Genomic DNA, 23,821 nt, shown 5'->3' on the forward strand with positions numbered 1-23,821 from the left:
CAAAAGGTGTAGTTATTAAACGATTAGTACAGTAAACTCCGTATTGCATTCGTACCTCTATCTAATATATGAGGAACTTAAATTTATGGAAGATATTGGTAAATTTTTCTTTAATTTTAATTTTTTTTATTTAGGCATGGCTAAAAATTGCCATTTCAAAAAATTAATTTTAAATTTCAAAAAATTGCCTAATTTTTAAAATTTTTATTTTTATTTCAAAATTTTGTTGTGTTAGGGTATTTATGTTTTTCAATCTCATTCAATGTGAATTTACAGTTAACATTAATACTATTTATAGCATGATAATAAAATAGGCGAAGGGTAATTTCCGCATGTGTTATAATGATCGGTAACGGTGACTATTGGAGCCGAGAAAAAACTAAAATCAATTAGAATAAAAGAACTCTAAGGTCACGTGAGGCAGACTATATAGTGCAGTTTTCGCATGACTGTGAACAGTTCACGGCACGAATACGGTCGTGACAAAGCAAAAGATACGCCAGGCAAATCAAATTGCACGGGAATTTACTCTCCATCCAATCAAATACCCGGAACACGGCATACACACGGCGCGGACACGGTCACGCCAAGGTCACGGCACTTTTTGACCAATCATATTGCGCGCGAAAAAAATTAGCCAATTAAAATTCAAGTATCACGGTCACGGCACGTCACCCTTACGGCACTGAGCTTTTCACAGTCATACGAAAACTGCACTAGTCTTCAAGTTACTCATTTACACAGTAACTTGTTATTCATCGTTAGAACATTAGTAGTGGCTAGATTTGTGTCGATACTGCACGATTTCGCCAATACTGCTTCGAAAGAGCAGATTTCGTATGTACGTAAAACGCTTACGGTACTACCGCTATAGTCACGGCAAGGAATTGGACGAGATTGGTTGAACCAATCACAGTGCGCATGGTTACTGCTTATCCAATCAGAATGCTAGAACATTTTACCGTCACGGTCATGGTACGGAATGGACAATATTCCTTCAACCAATGACAGTTCGCAGTGTTTATCCAATCAGAATTCTAAGCACGGCAATCTAAAGTTTAATGCACATCACGTTTTTTTCGAAGTGGGTTTATATTACCATGCGAAATCTGCCTTCAGCTTTTTTTGTTTGAGACACCTACCAAGTGGGACTAAAGTCATATTTTTCGTTCGCTTTGGTCGGTCTCACCTGTAATATTTTTCCGGCATATAGCCGTAAAAGCTTTTATTCCAAAACATAGAGATTTAGCATTACAGTAGATTGAAGTTGAGTCAATATATCTCACATCTTCTTTAATGAAGTTGGGGTCGCGTCCCTGAAAATTCTCAGTAAAAATACTAAGGAAGTATTCAAATTTTATTGGGGTTGAGGGGACGGGGAGGAGGGGGGGAGGTGGGGAAGGGGGGAGGGAGGTCCGGGAATCTACATGAGATATCATTAAAAAAATGAACCCACCTTTTCTTCAAAAAACTAATTATCGCGAAGCAGGAAAATCGAGCAACACACTGACATCCATCAATCAGATTATGTAAAGGTACCAAACAATTTGATTGACTGTAGTCTATTGAATGCAGATCGATTTCTCTGTCGCGTTGTCCCTATCAGCGCATAGCAATGAAAACAGTAATAATAAGAGCCTTAACATGCAAAAATATAAACCTACTTAGAAAAAACACAAATATTAGGAATTTTTAAGCCTAAGCATAACAATAGATTATGATAATAATGTACAAATTATAAATAGTTTTTATGTGATTATTTAATGTTAGCTGAATATCCATACACGAGACTGCACTTATTAATATATTATAGAATCAACAACACGTTATCTGCTATAGACATTATTAGTCTCAGTCTCTCACTCCACAGTCCTGTCTTTCTTACTGCGCATGCTCATTAAAATGCCAAAGACTATGAGAAACCCTTTCAAGAGCTGTGATTGGTTAAAATATTCCTCGCGTTAATTGGATAAAAACCCGCCCCTAGCAATCAAAAAAGCCCTCGCAAAAAAAACAACAATTGCCTTCAGTCGATAGAATGGCAGTGTAGCTGTAAAGCAATAAAAAAGGCTTATTTTCGGAAGTAAAATAGAAAGCACGCTCTAGCTATAATTCAAATTCGAGCATGCGCATTACATACCAGGTAGCTAGAGTTTCCCCTAGCCGCTCTGACATTTCGTGGAGCATGCGTAGTAAGGACAACAGTGCTTTAAGTTAGATATTGCTATATGGTCTAGTCATGAACTAGTTGGTTAGTTGCGAAACTCGCGCAACGAATCCGCTTGCACATTGAGCAATTTAACGCAGAGAGCATCTATTAGTAAGATAACAGTTTTTGATTTTGGTGAAATTTGATTGCGGATAATAATACCTTCTTAGATTAACCTCTGGTCACTTAATGTTTAGCACAAGGCATTGCACTCTCAATCTACTACAGACGATAATCCCCTGGAACACTTAGTACTATTTAGCCCTTACAGTGCTTTCAGTCACGGAATCTTAATATTTGGCGTCAGAACAAGATAGAAGAAATAGAAAACGTGCACGAGTGCTGAGTGCAGTTCATAAAGCGCGCGGGGTTTGGCAGAACAGTGTTAGGAGAAGCACGATTCGTAAGGAGTATTCCTTGACACTTCACGAGTGTTCTGACAATACCCAAGAGCTTTATAACTCCACACAGCGCAGCAAGCAGGTTTTTTATTTCTTTTCTAACTTACAAATTAGAGTATCGTGTTTTTTATTGTTGACACAAATGACGACATAGAAAGTGCACGCGCGTCATACTCTTATGATTATCGCGCTCTCAACCTATCAGAACACGAGATTCATAGCAGTTTTTTAGTGGATGTTAATCGTAGTGTTGCAATGACATTTTCAAAACAAAGTTTTCTACGAAATGTAATGAAACGTCTTGACTGACGTCCTATAAAACCTACTTTGTTGCGACGACGATTATTAAGTGCGCGTGCTATAGGGAAGCATTGTAACTAAACTTGTTCACCTATAGACCCCCTGTATGTGACGTCAAAGCAGTTTAATAGTGTCTTTGACAGTTCCCTGCGTGATTTTGAAAGGTAGCTGTGCTTTTGCATCGAAACGAGACGAATAGTGAGCTTGTATTGATAGAGACCTTTTTTAATACCTTAGGCAAATATTCACGTTTTTATCATTGCAAGCTCACCGTTCATCTCGCTTCGATGCAAAAGCACGGCTATTTTTCAAGATGACGCAGGGAACTGTGAAGGGGACTATTTGGAGGACAAAATAAAAGAATTTCAATATCCGGAGCATCGGAAACCTAATGTTATGTCCTCCAATTTGAGCTGCATTCCGACGTGCTGCAAGGGGTCTATTTCCATAATTACACGACTGACCACTCGAGACGTCCGGGGTTAAGCTTCCAACAGTCTATTTTCATTATTGATTAAAGCCAAAAAACCAAGACTATAGTCTTAGGGATGGGCCATTAAATAATTGATGTGGGGGCTGCAGGAATTTTGATTGCATGATATTTATTTTTTTGGCTCAACCCCTGCACGTTATTTTTTGGGGTACAGTTAGATATTTTTCTTCTAGCAGAGGAGGTTGCACGATATTTTTTTGAGGTTTAAGTGCTTGCGCGATATTGTTTGGGGGGATTTACGCAACCCCCTCCCCCTCCCCCCATCAACTATCTAATGGTCCATCTCTTAGGCTGTGTTGATCGAGTGTTTATCATAATCGGTGTGTAAACAATGGAAGACAATGGTTTTGAATCGATTGTTACTATTTTGCATGCACTGTCTACCTTTTATATTTCCTGTTGAAATTGCCTCTAATTTGATAAACTTCACTTGAAAAGATACTGGATTCAAAACCAAACGGAATACTACCCAAATATCTTAAAAAACTAATCAGGTTAAGATACTTCCTTCGCTATACTTTATTTAATTTATATGCAAATTATGTATAAATACTTTAGAATATTGTAATTAGACAATACTGGAACAGTTTTAATTTTACGCAGTCACTAGCTCTTATGAAATAAAGATCACTTTTAAAAAACGTATTGTAGTTTATCCATTGAAGATTATTCATCCATCCATCCATCCCATCCATTATCATCCACAGTCACTAGCTCTTATGAAATAGAAATCACTTTTAAAAAACGTATTGTAGTTTATCCATTGAAGATTGTCCATCCATCCATACATCTATCCATGCCATCCATTATCATCCACAGTCACTAGCTCTTATGAAATAGAAATCACTTTTAAAAAACGTATTGTAGTTTATCCATTGAAGATTATTCATCCATCCATCCATCCCATCCATTATCATCCACAGTCACTAGCTCTTATGAAATAGAAATCACTTTTAAAAAACGTATTGTAGTTTATCCATTGAAGATTGTCCATCCATCCATACATCTATCCATCCCATCCATTATCATCCACAGTCACTAGCTCTTATGAAATAAAAATCACTTTTAAAAAATGTATTGTAGTTTATCCATTGAAGATTGTCCATCCATCCATACATCTATCCATCCCATCCATTATCATCCACAGTCACTAGCTCTTATGAAATAAAAATCACTTTTAAAAACGTATTGTAGTTTATCTATTGAAGATTATTCATCCATACATCCATCTATCCATCCCATCCATCGCATTTAATTTCATCCTTTCATCCTTAATTTCAGCGAAAATTTACCCGACACAGTCTGAGGTGGATATAGTAACCCATATATTGACTTATCAAATATCGACATGTCAAAACAAAATCCAGCTTAACCTTTAAAATTATGATTTTAGCTTATATTGGATTCAATATCCAGCCACAAATGTCATTCATTTTCGCTTTTACATACAGGTATTTTGTTTGAAACCCGAATCGAAACTTTCATTAAAAAAGTGTCACTTCAAAGTGCTTTTTCATTTTAGCTGTCTATACATATCATTAAGAACCGTCTTCAAGTTAGCCAAAATTACCAAGCCTCTCTGAATACAATTATAAGTTGTTATTAGTGTGGGTAGGTAAGTCGGGAGGTTTCGGTCTGTTAAACGCGGCTTCGCAAGAGTAATATTACCACCTACTGATGCGTTTAATCCAGTAAACTTCAACTTCTAATATGCTCTTAGTTTGTGCACCGGTAAAATAAAGAAAATATGAGCTTCCTCTATGTACTGTTGGTGATGCTAGCAATCAAGGTAAGCTTATAAATTCAAGAGCAAAAATATAGGTGTAGTTGTCAGATTTGTAGTATGTTTCGTGGCATGGCAACGCAGTTGAAATCATCTATCGTAGGATGTAAGGAAAACTTTCCTACTAAGAAAGAGCGATTGCAACGAAAATTTAATTCGGAGATTCAATTATTCGATCTTGAAGATGTTTTTATTTATTTTTTAGGTTGGATCAGAGCAGATTCACGAAGATTTACAATCAGTTGTCGCCACCAACCGAGAAGAACTCGTACAATATTTTGATGTAGATTCTATCAAATCAGGTAAAAATCGATTTTGTTTTCGCATACTTATGACAGTATGACATACAATCTAAAAGCTTTTGATCCTAAGGTTTTCGTTTTAGAAATTATCGTCGAATTAGCATTTATGTTTTACTAGAATAATTTTGCATAGAAAAAAGACAAAGTGTAAAGATTATTAAGATTAATTTCATCGGAAGTCACGTTCAAACTGGTCCAGTGATCAATTGGTTTCCTGCTACTACGGAGTAACTTAAAACTAAGTAGTATAAGAAAAAGGTTATCTCAGCCATATGTATGTGGTTTGCTCTATTATTGCGCGCCCGCTTATTCCAAGCATGAGGTCGCAAAACAAAGCTTTTTGCTGCTATTGATTTTTAATATCCTCTTTTCTCATGCATCGTGGATGATAATTCTCAAATGATTATTAGAAAAGCAATCGAGAGAGTTATCGTATTATCTGAAGTGACTGTTAATATAAATATAATGGTGAATCATATACATACATATATCATATAGATAATATATATTAAATAACGAAGGTATACGACGTCGAACAAACTACTTGTGTTTCAGCCAAACTGAAAAGGCCTTCTTCAGTAATGTACAAAATTCGGAATAAATTTAATTCAAAACAAAACAAAATAAAATTGTAAATACAAGATACAAAAATACATATATTTTATATGCAATAAAACGGTTTTCTTGAAGGTCAATCAATCTCTTCTTATGGCTCGAGGTTAACCGTTATCCATGACCGTAGCGTGACATTGACCGGACACTAAACGTAGTATCATATATCATATGTATATAGTATATGTGTTTATAGTCTGGCAGGTCTTTTTGTACACACAATTTGGAAATCGTTTTGGAGAACGACATTATTATGTAAAGCCCAGTAAGCTTATAAAAGAAGGTATATGCAAAATAGCTCTGGCTATCACCAAAGCAACACTAGTACTTCAGATGTTATGTGAAACATAGGCAAAAAAAAAAATGTTTTGTTTTTATTATACATATGGAAATATTTTGGATTGCAGCTGTGGAGAAATATGTGGAGCATAACGAGTTCCATTGTACAAGCTTCAGTGATATTAAAGGTCAAAATTAGCTTAAAGTATTGTTTACGTTTTCGCTTTAACGAACAGACTACATAAATCGAAACAATACCGATTTTTATAGCTACTGAAAATGTATGAAAGTTTTCTTTTAACTGTATTCAAAAGTTTTTGATGTTTTCGGATAGTAAATCTGCAGAGAGATTTGCCGGTTGTTTTTTTTTTTTCTGTAAGCAACTCAAACGGCGCCATAGAAGTTTTGCACCATCACGTGACGGCAGCCATGTTAGATGGCAGGGACAATACAATCGTTTTACATGAGAAAGAATTGAATTCCCGAGAGAAAAGGGATTTTATTGCTCTGCCATCTAACCACAGGTAGCCCAAGCTGTATTATGGGCGTGGGCACGTGATGGTGCAAAACTCTATTAGTAGGCTAACATCTTTATTCTGTTTAATGGGAAGCCTAATCGTTCTTACAAATACCACTAATAATAAAACTTTTTCTCTCTCGGCGGAAGAAGTTGGCTTCTGGTCAGCGGCCTCCGCCGTTCTTTGGTGATTACGTCACTCATAAACCCTTGCAGTCCTTTTGCAGATCTTCTGATGTAGTTGAATTATTCGTCTTTCAGATAAGACAAATGTCTTTTTATATGTCAACACGATGGAAAACCATACATGCAAGGTTGTTTTTCTCCAATAAAATTCTGAGTTGATAATTGAGCGCATGCGTAGTAACGTATTTTAAAGTGATTGAATAATATCAGGTAATCGTATGAATATATACTTGAGAGTACTGTCGCGTCAAGGTTAATGACTCCTATTAAAAACATCGCATGGGCATTAAGTGTTTTTACATGTGCTATAATAACCGTCCTTCAAAACTCACTCTTCCATTTATGTTGTGCTTCAGTACCAGAATACGACATAACGTTTATTCAACCGCAACGAGAACGAAGAAGTATCGACCAAAACCGAAAGCATTACAAATTAAAAGCGTTTAATAAGACCTTTCAGTTGGAATTAGAGCCTAATGATGAGGTGGTCTCGCCGACTCTGGTTGTGATGAAGAAAAGGTCTGGTAACAAATGGACCAAAAATCTATATAAACCGAATGGAAGATTTCTTCAAGGTCACGTCGTTTCTGACCCGAACTCGCACGTTGCTGTTCGCGAGTTGCAAGACGCGGAAATGGTAAGGGTTTCTTTTTACACTTTGAAATATACTTATAAAATACTTGTTTTAAATTTTGCGTTCGGATTAGTTGGGTGCGCGTGCTTTATGAGAGCACACAGCTCGCGCGCACACTTTTTATTATGGTATTCTTAGTCGAAAATTCAGTAAAAAACTTGCTTGCTGTGTGGTGTGTAATTAGTCTCTAAAAAAATTTTAAAAACTGTTTTGCTGTGTGGTGTGTAATCATAAAACACGACTGCATTCTTTCTATTTTGTCATTCGTATCCAAACAGTTGGATCTTACACTTATGACGACCGACTGACTCCGATTTCGACTCTATCCAAGTGAAAACCAGGCGTAACCAAGCGGTTTAATGCAGCAGGACTAAGATATGGAAGTTATAGTATGCAGTTTTCGAGTACGCGCACATCTTTTTCTCCCCCCCTTCTATCTCTCTATTTCTTTCTCTCTCTCTCTCTCTCTCTCTCTCTCTTATATTGACATATGCCCCTTGTTATTGAATATCTCATCAGACTGGCACTTTTGTCATCGAAGATCATTTGTACAAAATCCATCCAATCAACGAACGCTTAAAAGGCATGTTATCCTTAAAAGGGCATGGTCATCACGTGATAACGAGACGGAGCATCAAGGATCCGAAGTCCGAGATCTTTCATCGGGCAAAGTATCCCGAACCTATTCGAGGTAAATAAGCTGCTCCAATAGTCCCTTTCACAGTTCCCTGCGCCATCTTGAAAGGTAGCCGTTCCTTTGCATCGAAGTGAGACGAACGGTGAGCTTACAATGATAGAGAACTTTTTTTAACACCTTGGACAATTATTCACATGTCTCTGTCATTGCAAGTTCAAGATTGCGCAGGAAACTGTGAAGGGCACTATTAAGAATACGTTCTCTTAGTAAAAGATAGTTGAAGCTTTATTATCATTCCCGCTCAGATGACGGACAGCACCTAATTATTAGCCATTCCGATGTTGTGAAAAAAAAGGGTCAAGTTGGCATTGCATTGTGGGTCTATTTTAGTGGACAAAATAGACGCCATCTTGGAAATATGCCCCCTAAAACAGTCCCACGGTGCATTGCTAAACGTACTCAAACCAGTTTTTTTTCAACGTTGCACTTGGATTAGGTTCAGCATCACAGCATCTCACCATCATGAATTTGATAAAACAACTAAGGCTTAAGGCTTAAGATAAAAATTATTATCGCGGGTAATCAATTTGCTACACATCCATTGCCACTACATCGCGTGCATAAATATTATCTTAAAATTGGTCTTCTTTGGTTTTGAAGTCATGTTTGGGTGCGCAAGCAGGCTCGAGAAAAGATGTCTCTTCAGAATCAAATAAATGCCAGTAATATCAGCAGTATTGATTAGTTAACCAAAGGATTCCCATCTAAATTTTCAAATTTTAGATAAAGAAAATGAAAGACATGAGAAAGAACCACAAGTCAAGCAAAGAGTACGCAGAGATGGTGCTGATCCAAAGTATTACATTGAAGTCATGATGACAATGGATAAAGTGTCTTGTGACTACTATGGGAATGTGACTATAGACTTTATCCTTGCCGTGGCTAACATGGTACTGAAACTATAGCACTATAATTGTTATTATTATCATCAACATCATCATCGTCAACATCATCTTCATCATCATCAACAACAACACCAGCATTATCATCACCACCAACATCATCATCATCGTCTCCATCATCGTCATCATTACAACCATCCCCATCATCATCACCACCATCATCATCATTGTCGCCATCATCATCAGCATCATCATCATCAGCATCAGCATCATTATCGCCATTATCATTATCATCCCCACAATCATCATCACCACCATCATCATCATCACCACCATCACCATCATCACCACCACCATTATGTATTCTTTGCCTTTTTTGCTATTATTTGTTAGAGTGATTTCCATAAACCGGTGCAATAAATGTTAGCGTGATAATCATTAATACAAACAAGTTATTTACTCATTAGACTTCAAACGATAAAGTAATAAAACACAGTCAATAAACTCTCACTGGATACTTTAATTCTTACACTAATAACCGCTATTACACAGGTTTAATCACTCTATTCGTTATTCCATATAAATTATTCATTATGCGTTGGCTAACACATTACTGAAACTACTATTGCAGTTGCGGATCCAAGGTGAGGCATATCATGGTCTTGACACTCAGCAGATTGAAATTAATTAAACTTAAGGAAATAGCGTTGCTGGAACCCCCCATTTTTCAATTCTGGATCAGGCACTTCTTTTTCTTTTGATATTGATCTTTATTTTTTCTAGGTGAATCGGTTATATCAAGATAAGTCTATCGGGATTAACGTGGCGTGGACGCTTACTAAAATAATATTGATACAAGCATATGAGGTATTTTAATTACTTGATCTTTTTTCCCTTTTCGTTTTTCTTTTTCTTTTCTTTTTTTTTCTTTTTTCTTTTTTTTTTTTTTTTTTTTTCTTTTTCTTTTTCTTTTTCTTTTTCTTTTCCCTTAACTAATAATGACTAATGATGTATTTTCTATATTTGCAGGAGGGATTAGACGTAAACAAGCATAATGTAGAGTCAGCTGTGCAATATCTTCACGTGTTTAGTGCCTGGGCACAGAACAAGAACACTCCGGCTGGTCAGGTTGAGCACTTTGATAATGGAGTTCTCTTGTCAAGGTAGACATTATAGTGCTGGGCCTGGTTGTACGAAGGGTGGATAGCTCAATCCGACGGATAAAATTTATCCAGTGGATAAACTTTTTGGATAACCGCATAGACTTATACACTCGATAAGGATTTATCCTTTGGATAGCGCTATCGACCTTTCGTCTAGACGAATCGTAGGCGAATAGCGCCGGTTATAAGAAATTTAAGCTAGTGAAATAAAACAAGATATAAGTAATAATTATTATTCTAATATTTCTATAGCAGGATAATAGAGCTATAATAATAAATTATTATAAACAAGGTATGAGAATTGTGTAATTGTTTTTATTTATTTATTTTTTGCAGACGGTTGTGTGGGTTGAAGGACTGCTCACTTGGAGGTAATTGAGAAATTACAAGCGTAAGCCATATAATAATAATAATAATAATAATAATATTAATAATAATAATAATTAAAATAATAATAATAATAATAATAAATTTTAAATAATAATAATGACTCTGATAATAATATTTATAATGCATTGTTGTACGATCCTAGCCAAAGAATGTAATCAAAATCTATATATACAATATCTGAAATATATTTGCAACAAATTAATAAACAAAATTTGAAAAAAAAAGAGAAAAAGAAAAACTATAATAAAATATACTATAATAAAAATATATCTACTAATGTATAACCATAAATTCTATTTAGTAAAAACTAATCCTAATAACAACAACAACAATAATAATAATAATAATAATAATAATAACTTTATTTACAGAGGGTAAAAACACTTACAGTTATAAACTGATAAACTAGTACTAGTAAATAGTTTAGCAACTTTATATGATAATTATCATGTATCATCATAGTTGTTATCTTTATCATCATCATCATCGTCGTCGTCATCATCATCATCATCATCATTACATGAAAATCACACCAGTATCATCACCATTATCACCATCATCATCATTGCTAGTATAATCAGCATCACCACCATCAGCATCATTAGCATCATTAGCATCAAGCAACATCACAAGAATCACCAGCATCATCACCTTCATTATTATCACAAACGAATCAACATTATCACAGGCAACGATAACTTCCGAGATGATTGTTTTTCTTCCCAGGTGTCGCATATTCAGGGTATCCATGTAGTCTTAGCAGGGGTGTTGCGGTGAACAATGCCATTGGACTTGATGCTGCCTTCTACGTGGCGCATGAAATGGCTCACAAGTAAGTCTCCAATAAAGCCGACCTTGAAATGCCATTAAATGAATGTCACAGATATGCATGCCAAATGAATCAAAGCGCGAGTTTCCATCAGATGAATGTCACAGATATGCATGCCAAATGAATCAAAGCGCGAGTTTCCATCAGATAAATGTCACCCAGATATGAATCCAAATAAATTAAAGCGCAAGCTTGTGAGAAAATGATTGAATCGAAAAATAACTTCTGAAAATATGCAGCCATATTCCACAACATTTCGTGTAAGAACCATTGTGGTTCGACAAAAGGTTTCATTTCTTTTTTACTTGTTTCCTGGTCAGTTTTGGCCTCCCCCATGATAGTGGCAAGTGTGCCAAAGGATACATCATGAGCGCAGGTCAAGCGTACGGGCCAAGTGCTTTTCAATGGTCAACATGTAGTGCCAACACGTTCAAAACTATTTTCAGGTGAGAAAAATGAAGAATAGGAATATTTTTAGAAATTGTCTTTAATGTTTTATCAGTCCGTTCGTCCGTCCTTCCTCCCTCCCTCCTCCCTCCCTTCCTTCCTTCCTTCCTTCCTGCCTTCCTCCCTTCCTCCCTTCCTCCCTTCCTCCCTTCCTCCCTTCCTCCCTTCCTTCATTCATTTGCTAACTCAATAACTTTTATTATTTTTCAGACGAGCTTCTTGTTATAACAATATCCCACCAGCCAATATCACTCTACCGAGACTACCTCCAGGCCATACGTTTGACGCAGATCAACAATGTAAATTTCTATACGGTCCTGAATACAGACAATGCCCTGTCACAACGGTGAGAAAAATCTCTTTTATTTTCCTTATTCTTTTACTTTGCATACACCTATTTCAAAGAACGTTGTCGGTCGGATATCTGAAATGGGCTATCTGAGACTAAACAGAATTTTCGTGCTTTTATGTTCTCCGGAGAAATCACATTTCTAACTCAAAGGTCAGGACTTCATATACCAATCTAAAAGAAACTATACTTTGTTCGGCTGTGAATGTACTACAATTTGCAGCGTGCTACTTAGTTTCAGATTTCAGATCTCCAACCGACAACGTTTTTTGGAATAGATATTTATTATTGATAGGGATTGGACATTATTTATCGAAGGGGGGGGGGGGGGGGGTAGCTTATTAACGCATAAACGTCGAAAGTAGAACCCGTTTTTCTGCCCTGTCAACGTCACTATGTCATGTTCTATAGACTCCTCATTTTATATTTTTCCTCATCGATATTTCTATTTAGAGTAACTGTGCTATATTGTATTGTTCTGGAAGAGGAGGGTGCTTCAGTAACATCGGTACTCCTCCAGTCGATGGAACACCATGTGGAAATCGAAAGGTTAGTCACGTGACATTCTCTCCATGAATGAACATTGCCTGAAAGCAACATACGTTGTCCAGGTAGCATTTGATTTTAATGATCTGCATAGCCCCCTCGCGAATTATATGTGTATACTCGAAGGCTCTTTACAAACATGAGAGGTGTTTACAGTATAAGTGTAGAGACTTAGGGCCTCAGTGGTTCTTTAACATCGGACCGCCATTTAAAGTAGTTATCCGTAATATATGTAAAATACTAAGAGTTTGAAAAATGTGTGATGGTTTAAATTTGAAGTGTCTTTATTTTATTTCATTTAATTTTTTTACGTATCTTAAAGTGGTGCGTTGGTGGCTATTGTGTCGAAGTTGGTTCCAGTCTTCCTCCTGCTGTCGACGGTGGATGGGGTGAGTGGGGTCCGTACGGCGCATGCTCGCGAACTTGTGGAGGAGGATTACGTCATCGAACTCGTGTATGTGACAGTCCAAGGTACTTATAGATTTTTAAAAATCAATTTATAGATTATCAACTGTTAATTATTATTAATTATTGATATTATTCTTTTTGATTATTATGATGTCTCACTTCAATTTTTTTTTTTTTTTTTGACTTTCATTTTGTTCTGTTTCGTTTAGATTATTTTGTTTTGTTTTGATAGACCAATGCATGACGGGAAGCCTTGTCAAGGATCTGCCATTGGTGAATGGGAAATCTGTAACACACAAGTAAGTGACTTTTTATGTCTGAGGGGAACGGAGGTCTGAACTTATTTAAAAGCAAACACCTCTTGAATGCCTTTTTTTTTTTTGATAATTTAGAAAAATTGCTAATTATTGCAGACTGCCGGTCACGCCGCATTTTTTTTTTTCAAGAAAATAGAAGAAAGAAAGAAAAAAGAAAGAAAACAACTCTTTTTTTTTTTTCCTGACATTATTTGCATATGAATATAAAAACTTTCTAGTTGGGTATACAACTTGCAACTCGCAACAGGTAGCAAATCCTTTTATTACAACTTGCTAGCCTTTTTGGAAATAGCTGTATTCATTTGAACACTTTCAGAATCATTATCGGAAACATCTTATTTAGCTCCCTGCCTTTCTAGCTTACTGCTTTGCAATGATAGTCCCAAGTTAATGGGATGTATTTTGTTTCTTTGAATAGGGTTGTCCAAGTAATGCAATGCACTATCGTAAATACCAGTGTTTTATGAAAAACCCTGCTTACGACGGCTATTACCTAAGTAAGTTGTCTTATCATGACAATACACCTTTTTTGGTGTATATAGCAGCCATGACAGGAGGCAGGAACAATTGAATCTGGTCTAATCTGATTTACATGAGAAAGGATTCAGTTTCCCAGGGAAGAACGACTCTATTGTTGTGCCTCTTGTCATGGCTGCCATCACGTGATGGTGCAAAGCCTCTATACACCTTTTTAAATGATATGGCAGCCATGACAAGAGGCAGGAACAATTGAATCTAGTCAAATCTGATTTACATATAAATGAGAAAGGATTCAGTTTCCCAGGGGAGAACGACTCTATTGTTGTGCCTCTTGTCATGGCTGCCATCACGTGATGGTGCAAAGCCTCTATACACCTTTTTAAATGATATGGCAGCCATGACAAGAGGCAGGAACAATTGAATCTAGTCAAATCTGATTTACATATGAATGAGAAAGGATTCAGTTTCCCAGGGAAGAACGACTCTATTGTTGTGCCTCTTGTCATGGCTGCCATCACGTGATGGTGCAAAACCTCTATACACCTTTTTAAATGATATGGCAGCCATGACAAGAGGCAGGAACAATTGAATCTAGTCAAATCTGATTTACATATAAATGAGAAAGGATTCAGTTTCCCAGGGGAGAACGACTCTATTGTTGTGCCTCTTGTCATGGCTGCCATCACGTGATGGTGCAAAACCTCTATACACCTTTTTAAATGATATGGCAGCCATGACAAGAGGCAGGAACAATTGAATCTAGTCAAATCTGATTTACATATAAATGAGAAAGGATTCAGTTTCCCAGGGGAGAACGACTCTATTGTTGTGCCTCTTGTCATGGCTGCCATCACGTGATGGTGCAAACCTTTATACACCTTTTTTTAATGATATGGCAGCCATCATGAATTCATCTTGAACGCGTAGAAATTTTTTTTAAACCATAGAGTAGCGGGGATACGTTTTCAAATATTTTGGAGTCTTGGAGTTTCGCATATTGTTCCAACTACCAATAAATTCAGTTGCTTTTTAGATGTGCTTCTCATTGAAAAGCCAAACGTTATATGAGAACACTCCCTGACAACTCCGCAGTCTATAAATTTTCCAATGGTTCACCGCTCGGCATAACTTCTTCATTAAAACAAAAGATATCAAGATGGCCGCCTTATCGTTAAAAAGGTCCATTATTAGCTATGCATGGTTTTTCATCAAAAGTCTAATCAACTTAACGGCAAAAAAAAAATAAAAAAATACTAAGTTTATTCATTGTGAATACTCAAACCGCCAAGAGCACGCTGTTATTTATAGTTGACTCCATAAATCAAGGCGTTTCCATGACATTTCAAAGACACGTGCATGTGTGCCTTTATGTTTTCCGACAATGTTATAAGAAAATGCATTTTGATTGTCGTTCACCAACAAACTATTTCGTCGCGACGGCCACTTGTACGGTTCCGTGCATATGACGTCACAGCAGCCATTTTGGTTGACTTGGACAATAGATTTAGTCTTGGTTTCTTTTGTCATGTCAACCAACATGGCAGCCATGTCGTTTGTCCATTTATAACACCCCACCCAATGAATAGAAACTCTGAAAAGGCTAACTGGTACTTAGTGTTCCAGCTAAACGTGGGGATTCTTTGTTTTTCTTAGACCCAAAGTCTCCCTGTTACTTATGGTGTAGGAGGGGAGCATCAGCGACAGGAGAAGGGAACGTTGCCGATGGCACCAAATACTCTGAGGACTTACATGTGCTTGATATTTGCATCTCGGGAAAACGAGTGGTAAGTAATGTGACATATAGATGATATTACATGGTCGCGCAGAGATATAGAGGATATTACATGACCGCGCAGAGATATAGAGGATATTACATGGCTGCGCAGAGATATAGAGGATATTAAAAGGATAATTATAAATTATTAATCACTATATTTCAGCCTGTGGGATGTGATAACATGATTCGCTCGGGGAAAATTAAAGACAGATGCATGAAATGCAAAGGCAATGGTAGCACATGTGTTCGTATGGTGGGGAACTACACAAAACAGTGGAACAAATATGGTAATATATGGTAGAGGAAGAAACCCTGTTCAGTTGGCTTTGCAGTGCATTTTGGGGCAGTTTAAGAGGACGAAATAGACGCCATCTCGGAAATATGTTCCCTAAAACAGTACCACAATGCACTGCAACGCCGACTCGACCCAGTTTTTCCTCAGCCTCGGAACGGCTAAAAATAGACCCGTTTTGAATTCTGACAATTGCTAGCTTTCAATCAGCTGATAAAAGTTTTTGAATCTCATTATCTGCTCCAGATGGTGGTCAAACACTGACCACCATGTGCTGTCAGCCAGAAATAATTCTATTGAAAACTTGCGATTCAGCTGATGAACCGTTCCGCACGAGAAGTGGAAGCCAGCAATAATGTTGTGTTTGTTGATTACTGACTCATTTTTTCAGGAGTCAGATTATTCACAAATGCCAACGGTAAAGTAAAGAATGCACATGTACAACTGTACAACAATACAATTACTTTGAAATTCCACCAAACAAAAACTTTGCATAATGCCGATCCAGCGTAAAAGAGTAAAAAGGAAAACGAGAAACCGTAACGTTTGATAGACCAGTTTCGATAATTCCAAATGACCGCTGTGTTTGTTGATTACAGACTCATTTACACAGGGTTAGTGTTTGTATTGTTGAAGTTGTGCATTCTTTACTTTACCGTTATAATTTGTGATTTTTGAATAAAGGTTAAACACTAGAGCGAGGGTTTGTGCGGCCCTCGATCTTGAATTTCAATGCAAATCAGAGCACGCGCGTTTTAACTGGTTTAAAAACAAGCAAGCCCTATTTTTAATGTTTAATGTCGGGTTTGAATTTCGATGGAAAAATTGTCTCGGATTTTGAATTCAGCCCCATGCACTCTCCCCTGTCAGTGTCAATGCTGAATTCAAAACCCGGGACAGGTTTTCCATCGAAATTCTAACACGACATCAAACAATAGAAATAGGGCATGGTTGGTTTTTAACACTGATACGAAACTAACCTTTTATAAATGAGTCTGTAATTAAGGCACACAGTGGCAATTTGAAAATCGAAACTGGTCTCTAGGGCCTTGACGTTATTTTTGTTTTCAGGTCCTGCCAATGCTGATCCCATGTTCGTAATACCAGCAAACTCAACGAACTTTCTTATTAAAGAAAAATCAAAGACTAGGAATGTACTGAGTAAGTAGGCTTTTGGCAATCATATATTAAAAATGTATATTATAATATGTATATATGTGTATAAATATATATATATATATATATATATATATATGCTGTTCTATAATTTTTCTTCGCACATAATATGATTCTTTTATTATCATTTCCTGCTTCCCTTTCTTATTCTCCCTTCTCTCCCTTTCCTTCCTTCTTTACCTCTACCTTTCCTTTTCCTTCTCTTCGCTTACTTCCCTCTTTTACTTCTATCTTCCTCGTGATTCAACCATTCGATTTTGACCCGTGAATTTTATTCGATAAATGAATCCATTCGATTTAGACCCGTTTTATTCGATAAATGAATCCATTCGATTTTGACCCGTGTTATTCGATAAATGAATCCATTCGATTTTGACCCGTGTTATTCGATAAATGAATCCATTCGATTTTGACTCGTTTTATTCGCTAATTGGATCCTTTCGATTTTGACCCGTGTTATTCGATAAATGAATCCATTCGATTTTGACCCGTTTTATTCGATAAATGAATCCATTCGATTTTGACCCGTGTTATTCGATAAATGAATCCATTCGATTTTGACCCGTGTTATTCGATAAATGATTCAACCATTCGATTTTGACCCGTGTTATTCGATAAATGAATCCATTCGATTTTGACCCGTTTTATTCGATAAATGATTCAACCATTCGATTTTGACCCGTGTTATTCGATAAATGAATCCTTTCGATTTTGACCCATTTTATTCGCTAATTCGATCCATTCGATTTTGACCCGTGTTATTGGGTAGTTGGATCCATTCGATTTGGACTCGTTTTATTCGATAAATGAATCCATTCGATTTTGACCCGTGTTATTCGATAAATGAATCCATTCGCTTTTGACCCGTGTTATTCGATAAATGAATCCATTCGATTTTGACCCGTGGTATTCGCTAATTGGATACATTCGATTTTGAGCAGTTTTATTCGCTATATTCAACCATTCGATTTTGACCCGTGCTAATTCAACAAAATTCGATTTTGACCCCTGTTATTCCCTATATTCAAGCATTCGATTTTGACCCCTGTTATTCTCTTAGTATGAGCAAGATGTACCCAGGTCTTAGGATCCTCTCGTCCGTTTCGAGTTATCTCTGATCTGTGTAGCTTCAAATACCAGTGGTAAGGAGCAAAAATAGTTTTACATAGTGAAGGGTGCACCTTCGAACGCTTTAACACGAATTCCTGGCTCAGGAGAATTTGGCAATCTAACTTTGTGGAGTGTCAAAGTAAAGAAATTACCTTCATTTTACCTTTATTAACTACCTCTCTTCCCTTCCCTTGCCTTCATTCCCCTCCTTTCTCTCATTTTCCCTTTCTTCCAGTTTGTTCGCTTTCCTTTTTTTTTTTTTTTTTTTACACATATTTCCCCTTACAGCTCTCCCTTAGCTTTTCATCATTTTAATTGCATATTCCAGATCTCAAGGTATATCCACCGGAAAAAAATAACCTGATATTTTATCAACGCCCTACCAACTCATCCAGATCAGTAGCTGGTACAACTGTGTTTTATGACTATCTCGAACAGCGATCTGAATCATGCCGAGTCGATGTTCTTCAAGGGACCGAACACGGTTCCTTTAGTTCCCATGGTAAGTAAATAAGTATAGGAATAATTTATAATTTGTCACTATATATCAGAGTCCCTGATAGGAATCGAGCCATGACCTTCCGAATACTGGTCGGATGATCTAGCCACTGAGTCTATCAGTGCTTGAAGCATCCAACCGGTATCCGGTTCCTTAAAGCTCATACCAAATTATGATTTTTCCTATATCGTTATCATGCATGCTGTAGAGATTCGTAAAGAATCCCTCGTTTAACTGAATAATGGCATTTTTTGTGTACTTTCAAAGTTTCACAGATACATTTTCTTCCTAGTAACTCTTTTTGTTGTTGTTGTTGTTGTTTCAGTTCGTTTTTGTTGGTCACGACAATGTAGGCTATACTTATTCATTTTACGAGCCAGGACAAGCCCCTGATACGGCATTTATCTGGAAGACAGTGTTAAGTGGTGACTGCAGTACTACATGTGCTGGAGGTAAGACAGTCAGAGAATCGACATTAGAAAATGCTCGCTGTATATCTTATAGATTTTAAGGAAAATGGAAAGTATTATTTGAAGGTTGGCAATTGTGCGTATATGTTGATGTTACTCACGATTTTAAGAATGATGATAGCGAAGATGTTGAAGTAGATAGTGATAATGTTGGTGATAATGATGATGATGATGATGATGATGGTGTTGGTGGTGGTGGTGGTGATGATGATGATGATAATGATGATGGCGATGGTGGTATAATGATGATGATGGTGTTGGTGGTGGTGATGATGTATGGTGATGGTGGTATAATGGTGATGATGATGATAATGAAGAAGAAGGTGATGATGATGAAGTTGGCGATGATAATAATGATAATGATGATGATAAAGTTGATGATGATAATGAGGATGATGATAATGAGGAGGATGATGATGATGGTGAAGATGATGATGATGATGGTAAATATGATGATGATGATAGTGATGATGATAAAGATGAAGGTGATGATAATGAGGTTGATGGTGATAGTGATGATTATCATGGTAAAGATAATGAAGAAGATGATGATGATGAAATTTGAAGAATGTGAGTGATGGTAGACGTGTTGTGGTACATGACGGCCATATTGTATGTAAGGTATGTTGTTGATGGTGATAGGGATACTGATGATTATCATTTTGATGAGGATGAAAGATGAAAGCGCTAGTGTTTGTGATTTATTGATATATCATATATTATTACTAATATTTTATATATGTGTAGGTCTGAAAGCTCAGACTGTAACATGTCATAGAGAGGATGACCAAACACAAGTAGACGAGGAATACTGCAACGCAACCACCAGACCTAGAAACCACGTTCCATGCAATGTTCAGCCATGTCCAGCCAGGTAATGATTAGGATTATCATTAAGATTTCCAACCCTTCCTAACCTGCAGCAAAATAGGGGACATAAAAGAACCTGTTGAATTATTCGTATAAGAGTAGGGGATTGTTTCCCGGTTCAACAGCCTATCCCAATCTGGAGGCATTAATACTAACTTACTAACAAATCACTCATGATTGTATGCTGCACGGCTGCTACTAGCGCCTAAAATACGCAGCCCGTAAAGTCCTCCACTGGTCATGATTGTGAAGCGCATTGAGACCATGTAAAATGCGCGATATAAGAACTCCGCTATTATTATTATTATTATTATTATTATTATTATTATTATTATTATGGCAAGTTTTATTTGTCTGTATATATCATTATTATTATTATTATTATTATTATTATTATTATTATTATCATCATTATTATTATATCATTACTAATATTATGACTATTCATACAGATGGGAGCCAGAGCCGTGGGGTATGTGTTCTCATCGATGTGGAAGCGGCAATAGAACAAGGCGGGTACCCTGTGTTCAACAAGTAGCACAATTCACTTATAGTGAAGTGGAATCTCGTCACTGTAACGCCAGTATTCGACCACATCGATCCGAACCTTGTAATCAAATAGCGTGTGGAGCTGCTTGGGCCGTTGATCATTGGTCTGAGGTCAGTATGTACACCCCCGTTACCTTCTCTATAAAAGGTCTTTGCTAATAGCCAAGATCGTATCAAGTCGCACGGCTTTTCTTGATTAAATGCACCTCTACTTTAAACACAAATCACGGATCACTACCACGATCCTATCCAGGATGTCCTTATTAAGGGGAGATCTCCCAAACTCAACTTAACAGATCTTTCCTCCAAGCACATGCTTGTAATAAAAGTGATATAATAATTAAACTGATAATGGTCAAGGGTGGCACATGCACACTAGGATGTTACGTTTCCATGCTATCCTTCCTCGTCTTCAAGACGCGTCAAAAAGAAGAACTTCGGAGAAAGTCTACAAAAGCAAAAAACCAAAGACGCTAGAAAAACTTCAAGCAGATTTTGACGTTGTGCCTGAAATTTTCCGTGAGAACATGACCCCAGGAGATCAGACCTACACCCGGCATCAAAGGGCTGAATTTACCAATTTAAAATTTGATTGATTGATCCTTACTCTTATTACATGGTTCAATTCAATCACTTCTTTCATTTATTAATTTTCTAATTTTTTTCTCGCAGTGTGTTTTAGTTAATGGCTCATTGATTGCCACAAGAACGGTGAGATGTCAAAATATTTTGGGGAACGGTACGGTCATCAATGCTGACCCTAAGGAGTGTACTGAAGTTGATAATATTATTCTAAAATCTGTTAAAAACTGTACCTTCACAACAACAAGCACCAGTCCAACGACAGCAAAAGGTAAAGTAAGGGACGGGAAAAGGTGGCACTACTGTGTACTGCGTGCGGCCTACCCCTCCCGCCCTCTTCTCTCTCCCTCCCTCCCTCCCTCTCTCTCTCTCCACGAAAATCAACTTTTAAATTGTAATTCAATCTATCGGCTGCCTTATCAATAGGTTGCAAAACCAGTAAGGCATTACGCCGTCCACCCAGGAGCGGTGAACGCATTATATTTATTATTTATTTATTTATTTATTTATTTTTTTTTTTTTTTCCCTCTCTTTTGTTTGATTGCCCGGTTACACTGCTTGGCAAAGATTTCTTTCTTTGCCAAGCAGGGTATTGCCCGGTGAAAGGGAAAGAGAAAATACACAGCGATTCATAACTTAATATTTTCCCTCCAATCAGGTCCTGATGTTGAAACCTCAATAGGTATATGGCTACCAATAACAGTAGTGGCCTCTATAATCGCCGCTTTCTTGATCTTCTTGTTCATATTCATCCTTTACCGCACTGGTTACCTGGCGTGTCACTACAAGCGTGGCAAAGCATCATTCGAAGGTTTAAAACTTGAACATGTAGAAGCAGTCGAAGCGTAAATCTGGAGATAATCGACTTTATAGACAGTCACAGACTGCTGAACTTGTGGCTATCATCTCTTTATCACGACTAGTACTTTAGCTAATAATTATTTCGGTAATAATGACTGAAGCATTTGAATTGAGATGGACCGAATGATGACCTGTGTGGTATTCCACAACATAGTGTGTAACACGCGACGCTAGTCATCACAAGGGAATTCGAGGGATTTTACACTCAACAGTTACCGTAATCATCTATTGTCATGACTAGTTCTTTCGTTGATCATTAATACCATTGAAGCAATTGAGTTGAGATGGACCCAGTGATGAACTCGGTGGTAATCCTAAGTACACGACATCACAAGGCCAAAATGAACAAGGCTAGACTGTCACTAAGCACAAACACCAATAGGGATCTACCTAATGAAGGCGTAGCCTTCGGAGAACATTTGTTTGAAATTATTTATAATTAACTCAAAGTCATAAGTTATTTCTTTCTTTCTTTCATTCAAAAAGTTTGCTCGTTCTAGATAAGAAACTGTAATGCACATTATTGTAGTTAGATTTTTAAATGAATAATGTACATAAACTATACGAAGAAATTGTATTATTCAAACCTCAAAATGTGATAAAGTGCTGAATACCACAATAAAAAAATGTATAGCGCATAGCGCACGTCACGTGATTTCGAAGAATATAAAATATTGCAGTTTCGTTTTTCTTCTCTTCTCTTCTCTTTTCTCTTCTCTTCTCTTCTCTTCTCTTCTCTTCTCTTCTCTTCTCTTCTCTTCAAATCTAATTGCCAAAGAAAAAGCTAGGATATCCAAGTTGGCAACAATTACCTCACACATCGGCTAGATCACACTTCAACATATACACTGCAACGTCTTCCATTCATTTTTTATCACAAGTCATAAGGTTGTGACTTCATAAACTTGTAACTTTATTTGACGCTCCATGGACTTTTGCTTGAAGTCCTTCTTTAAACTTTTCTCGGAGTCCATTGCTTCAGGGGGGAAAAATTTCAACTAGTATATGGGAAAACGTCATGAATATAATGACGGGGGAATTGTAGTACAAAGAAAGCAAGTGTCCAAAGCCGGGAAAGTTTGGTGCTGGGTCATCCATTAAGATCGTGGGAAATCAGTGGTGACAACTCGTATGATATCCATTTTCCAAGATGTACCAAGTGTACGTAGGAGTGCTGTGGGATTAAGACACGAGAAGAGACAACTTAAGCAAAATATGAAGAATTTATAGTAAAGATATAGACCCCTTGCACTGAGTCCCAAGAGGAATTGTTCTGGCGGAGAAAACATGGATTTATATATTTATTTTATTATTATCATTTTTTTTTTTTTTTTTTTAATTTTTTAATTTTTTTTTTTTTTTTTTTTTTTTTTTTGTAATAGAAAGACGACGTTTGTCGTTTGTCGATTTTCATTTGTCCCGCAGAACAATTCATCTAGGAAATCAATGCA

General features: G+C 36.8%; 1 protein-coding gene across 1 annotated transcript; it reads left to right on the top strand.

Moving 5' to 3' along the window:
* The first annotated feature begins 4,904 nt into the window (after positions 1-4,904).
* Positions 4,905-23,008, top strand: LOC116298941 (A disintegrin and metalloproteinase with thrombospondin motifs 6). The gene is given in 25 exon segments (XM_089030367.1): positions 4,905-5,192; positions 5,392-5,488; positions 7,439-7,719; positions 8,236-8,407; positions 9,137-9,303; positions 10,039-10,122; positions 10,285-10,418; positions 10,755-10,789; positions 11,535-11,640; positions 11,958-12,083; positions 12,295-12,430; positions 12,887-12,982; positions 13,302-13,450; positions 13,620-13,686; positions 14,123-14,201; positions 15,838-15,968; positions 16,125-16,248; positions 17,325-17,414; positions 18,868-19,025; positions 19,027-19,041; positions 19,364-19,490; positions 20,256-20,382; positions 20,831-21,038; positions 21,600-21,780; positions 22,168-23,008. Coding segments are annotated over 25 exon segments (3,123 nt in total). The 5' UTR covers positions 4,905-5,150; the 3' UTR covers positions 22,359-23,008.
* Positions 23,009-23,821: the final 813 nt, after the last annotated feature.

Source organism: Actinia tenebrosa, unplaced genomic scaffold (assembly GCF_029948245.1).
Source record: "Actinia tenebrosa isolate PJP-AT-01 unplaced genomic scaffold, QUT_ActTen_1.0 PGA_scaffold15__27_contigs__length_11533743, whole genome shotgun sequence".
In the NCBI taxonomy this organism is placed as follows: Eukaryota; Metazoa; Cnidaria; class Anthozoa; order Actiniaria; family Actiniidae; genus Actinia; species Actinia tenebrosa.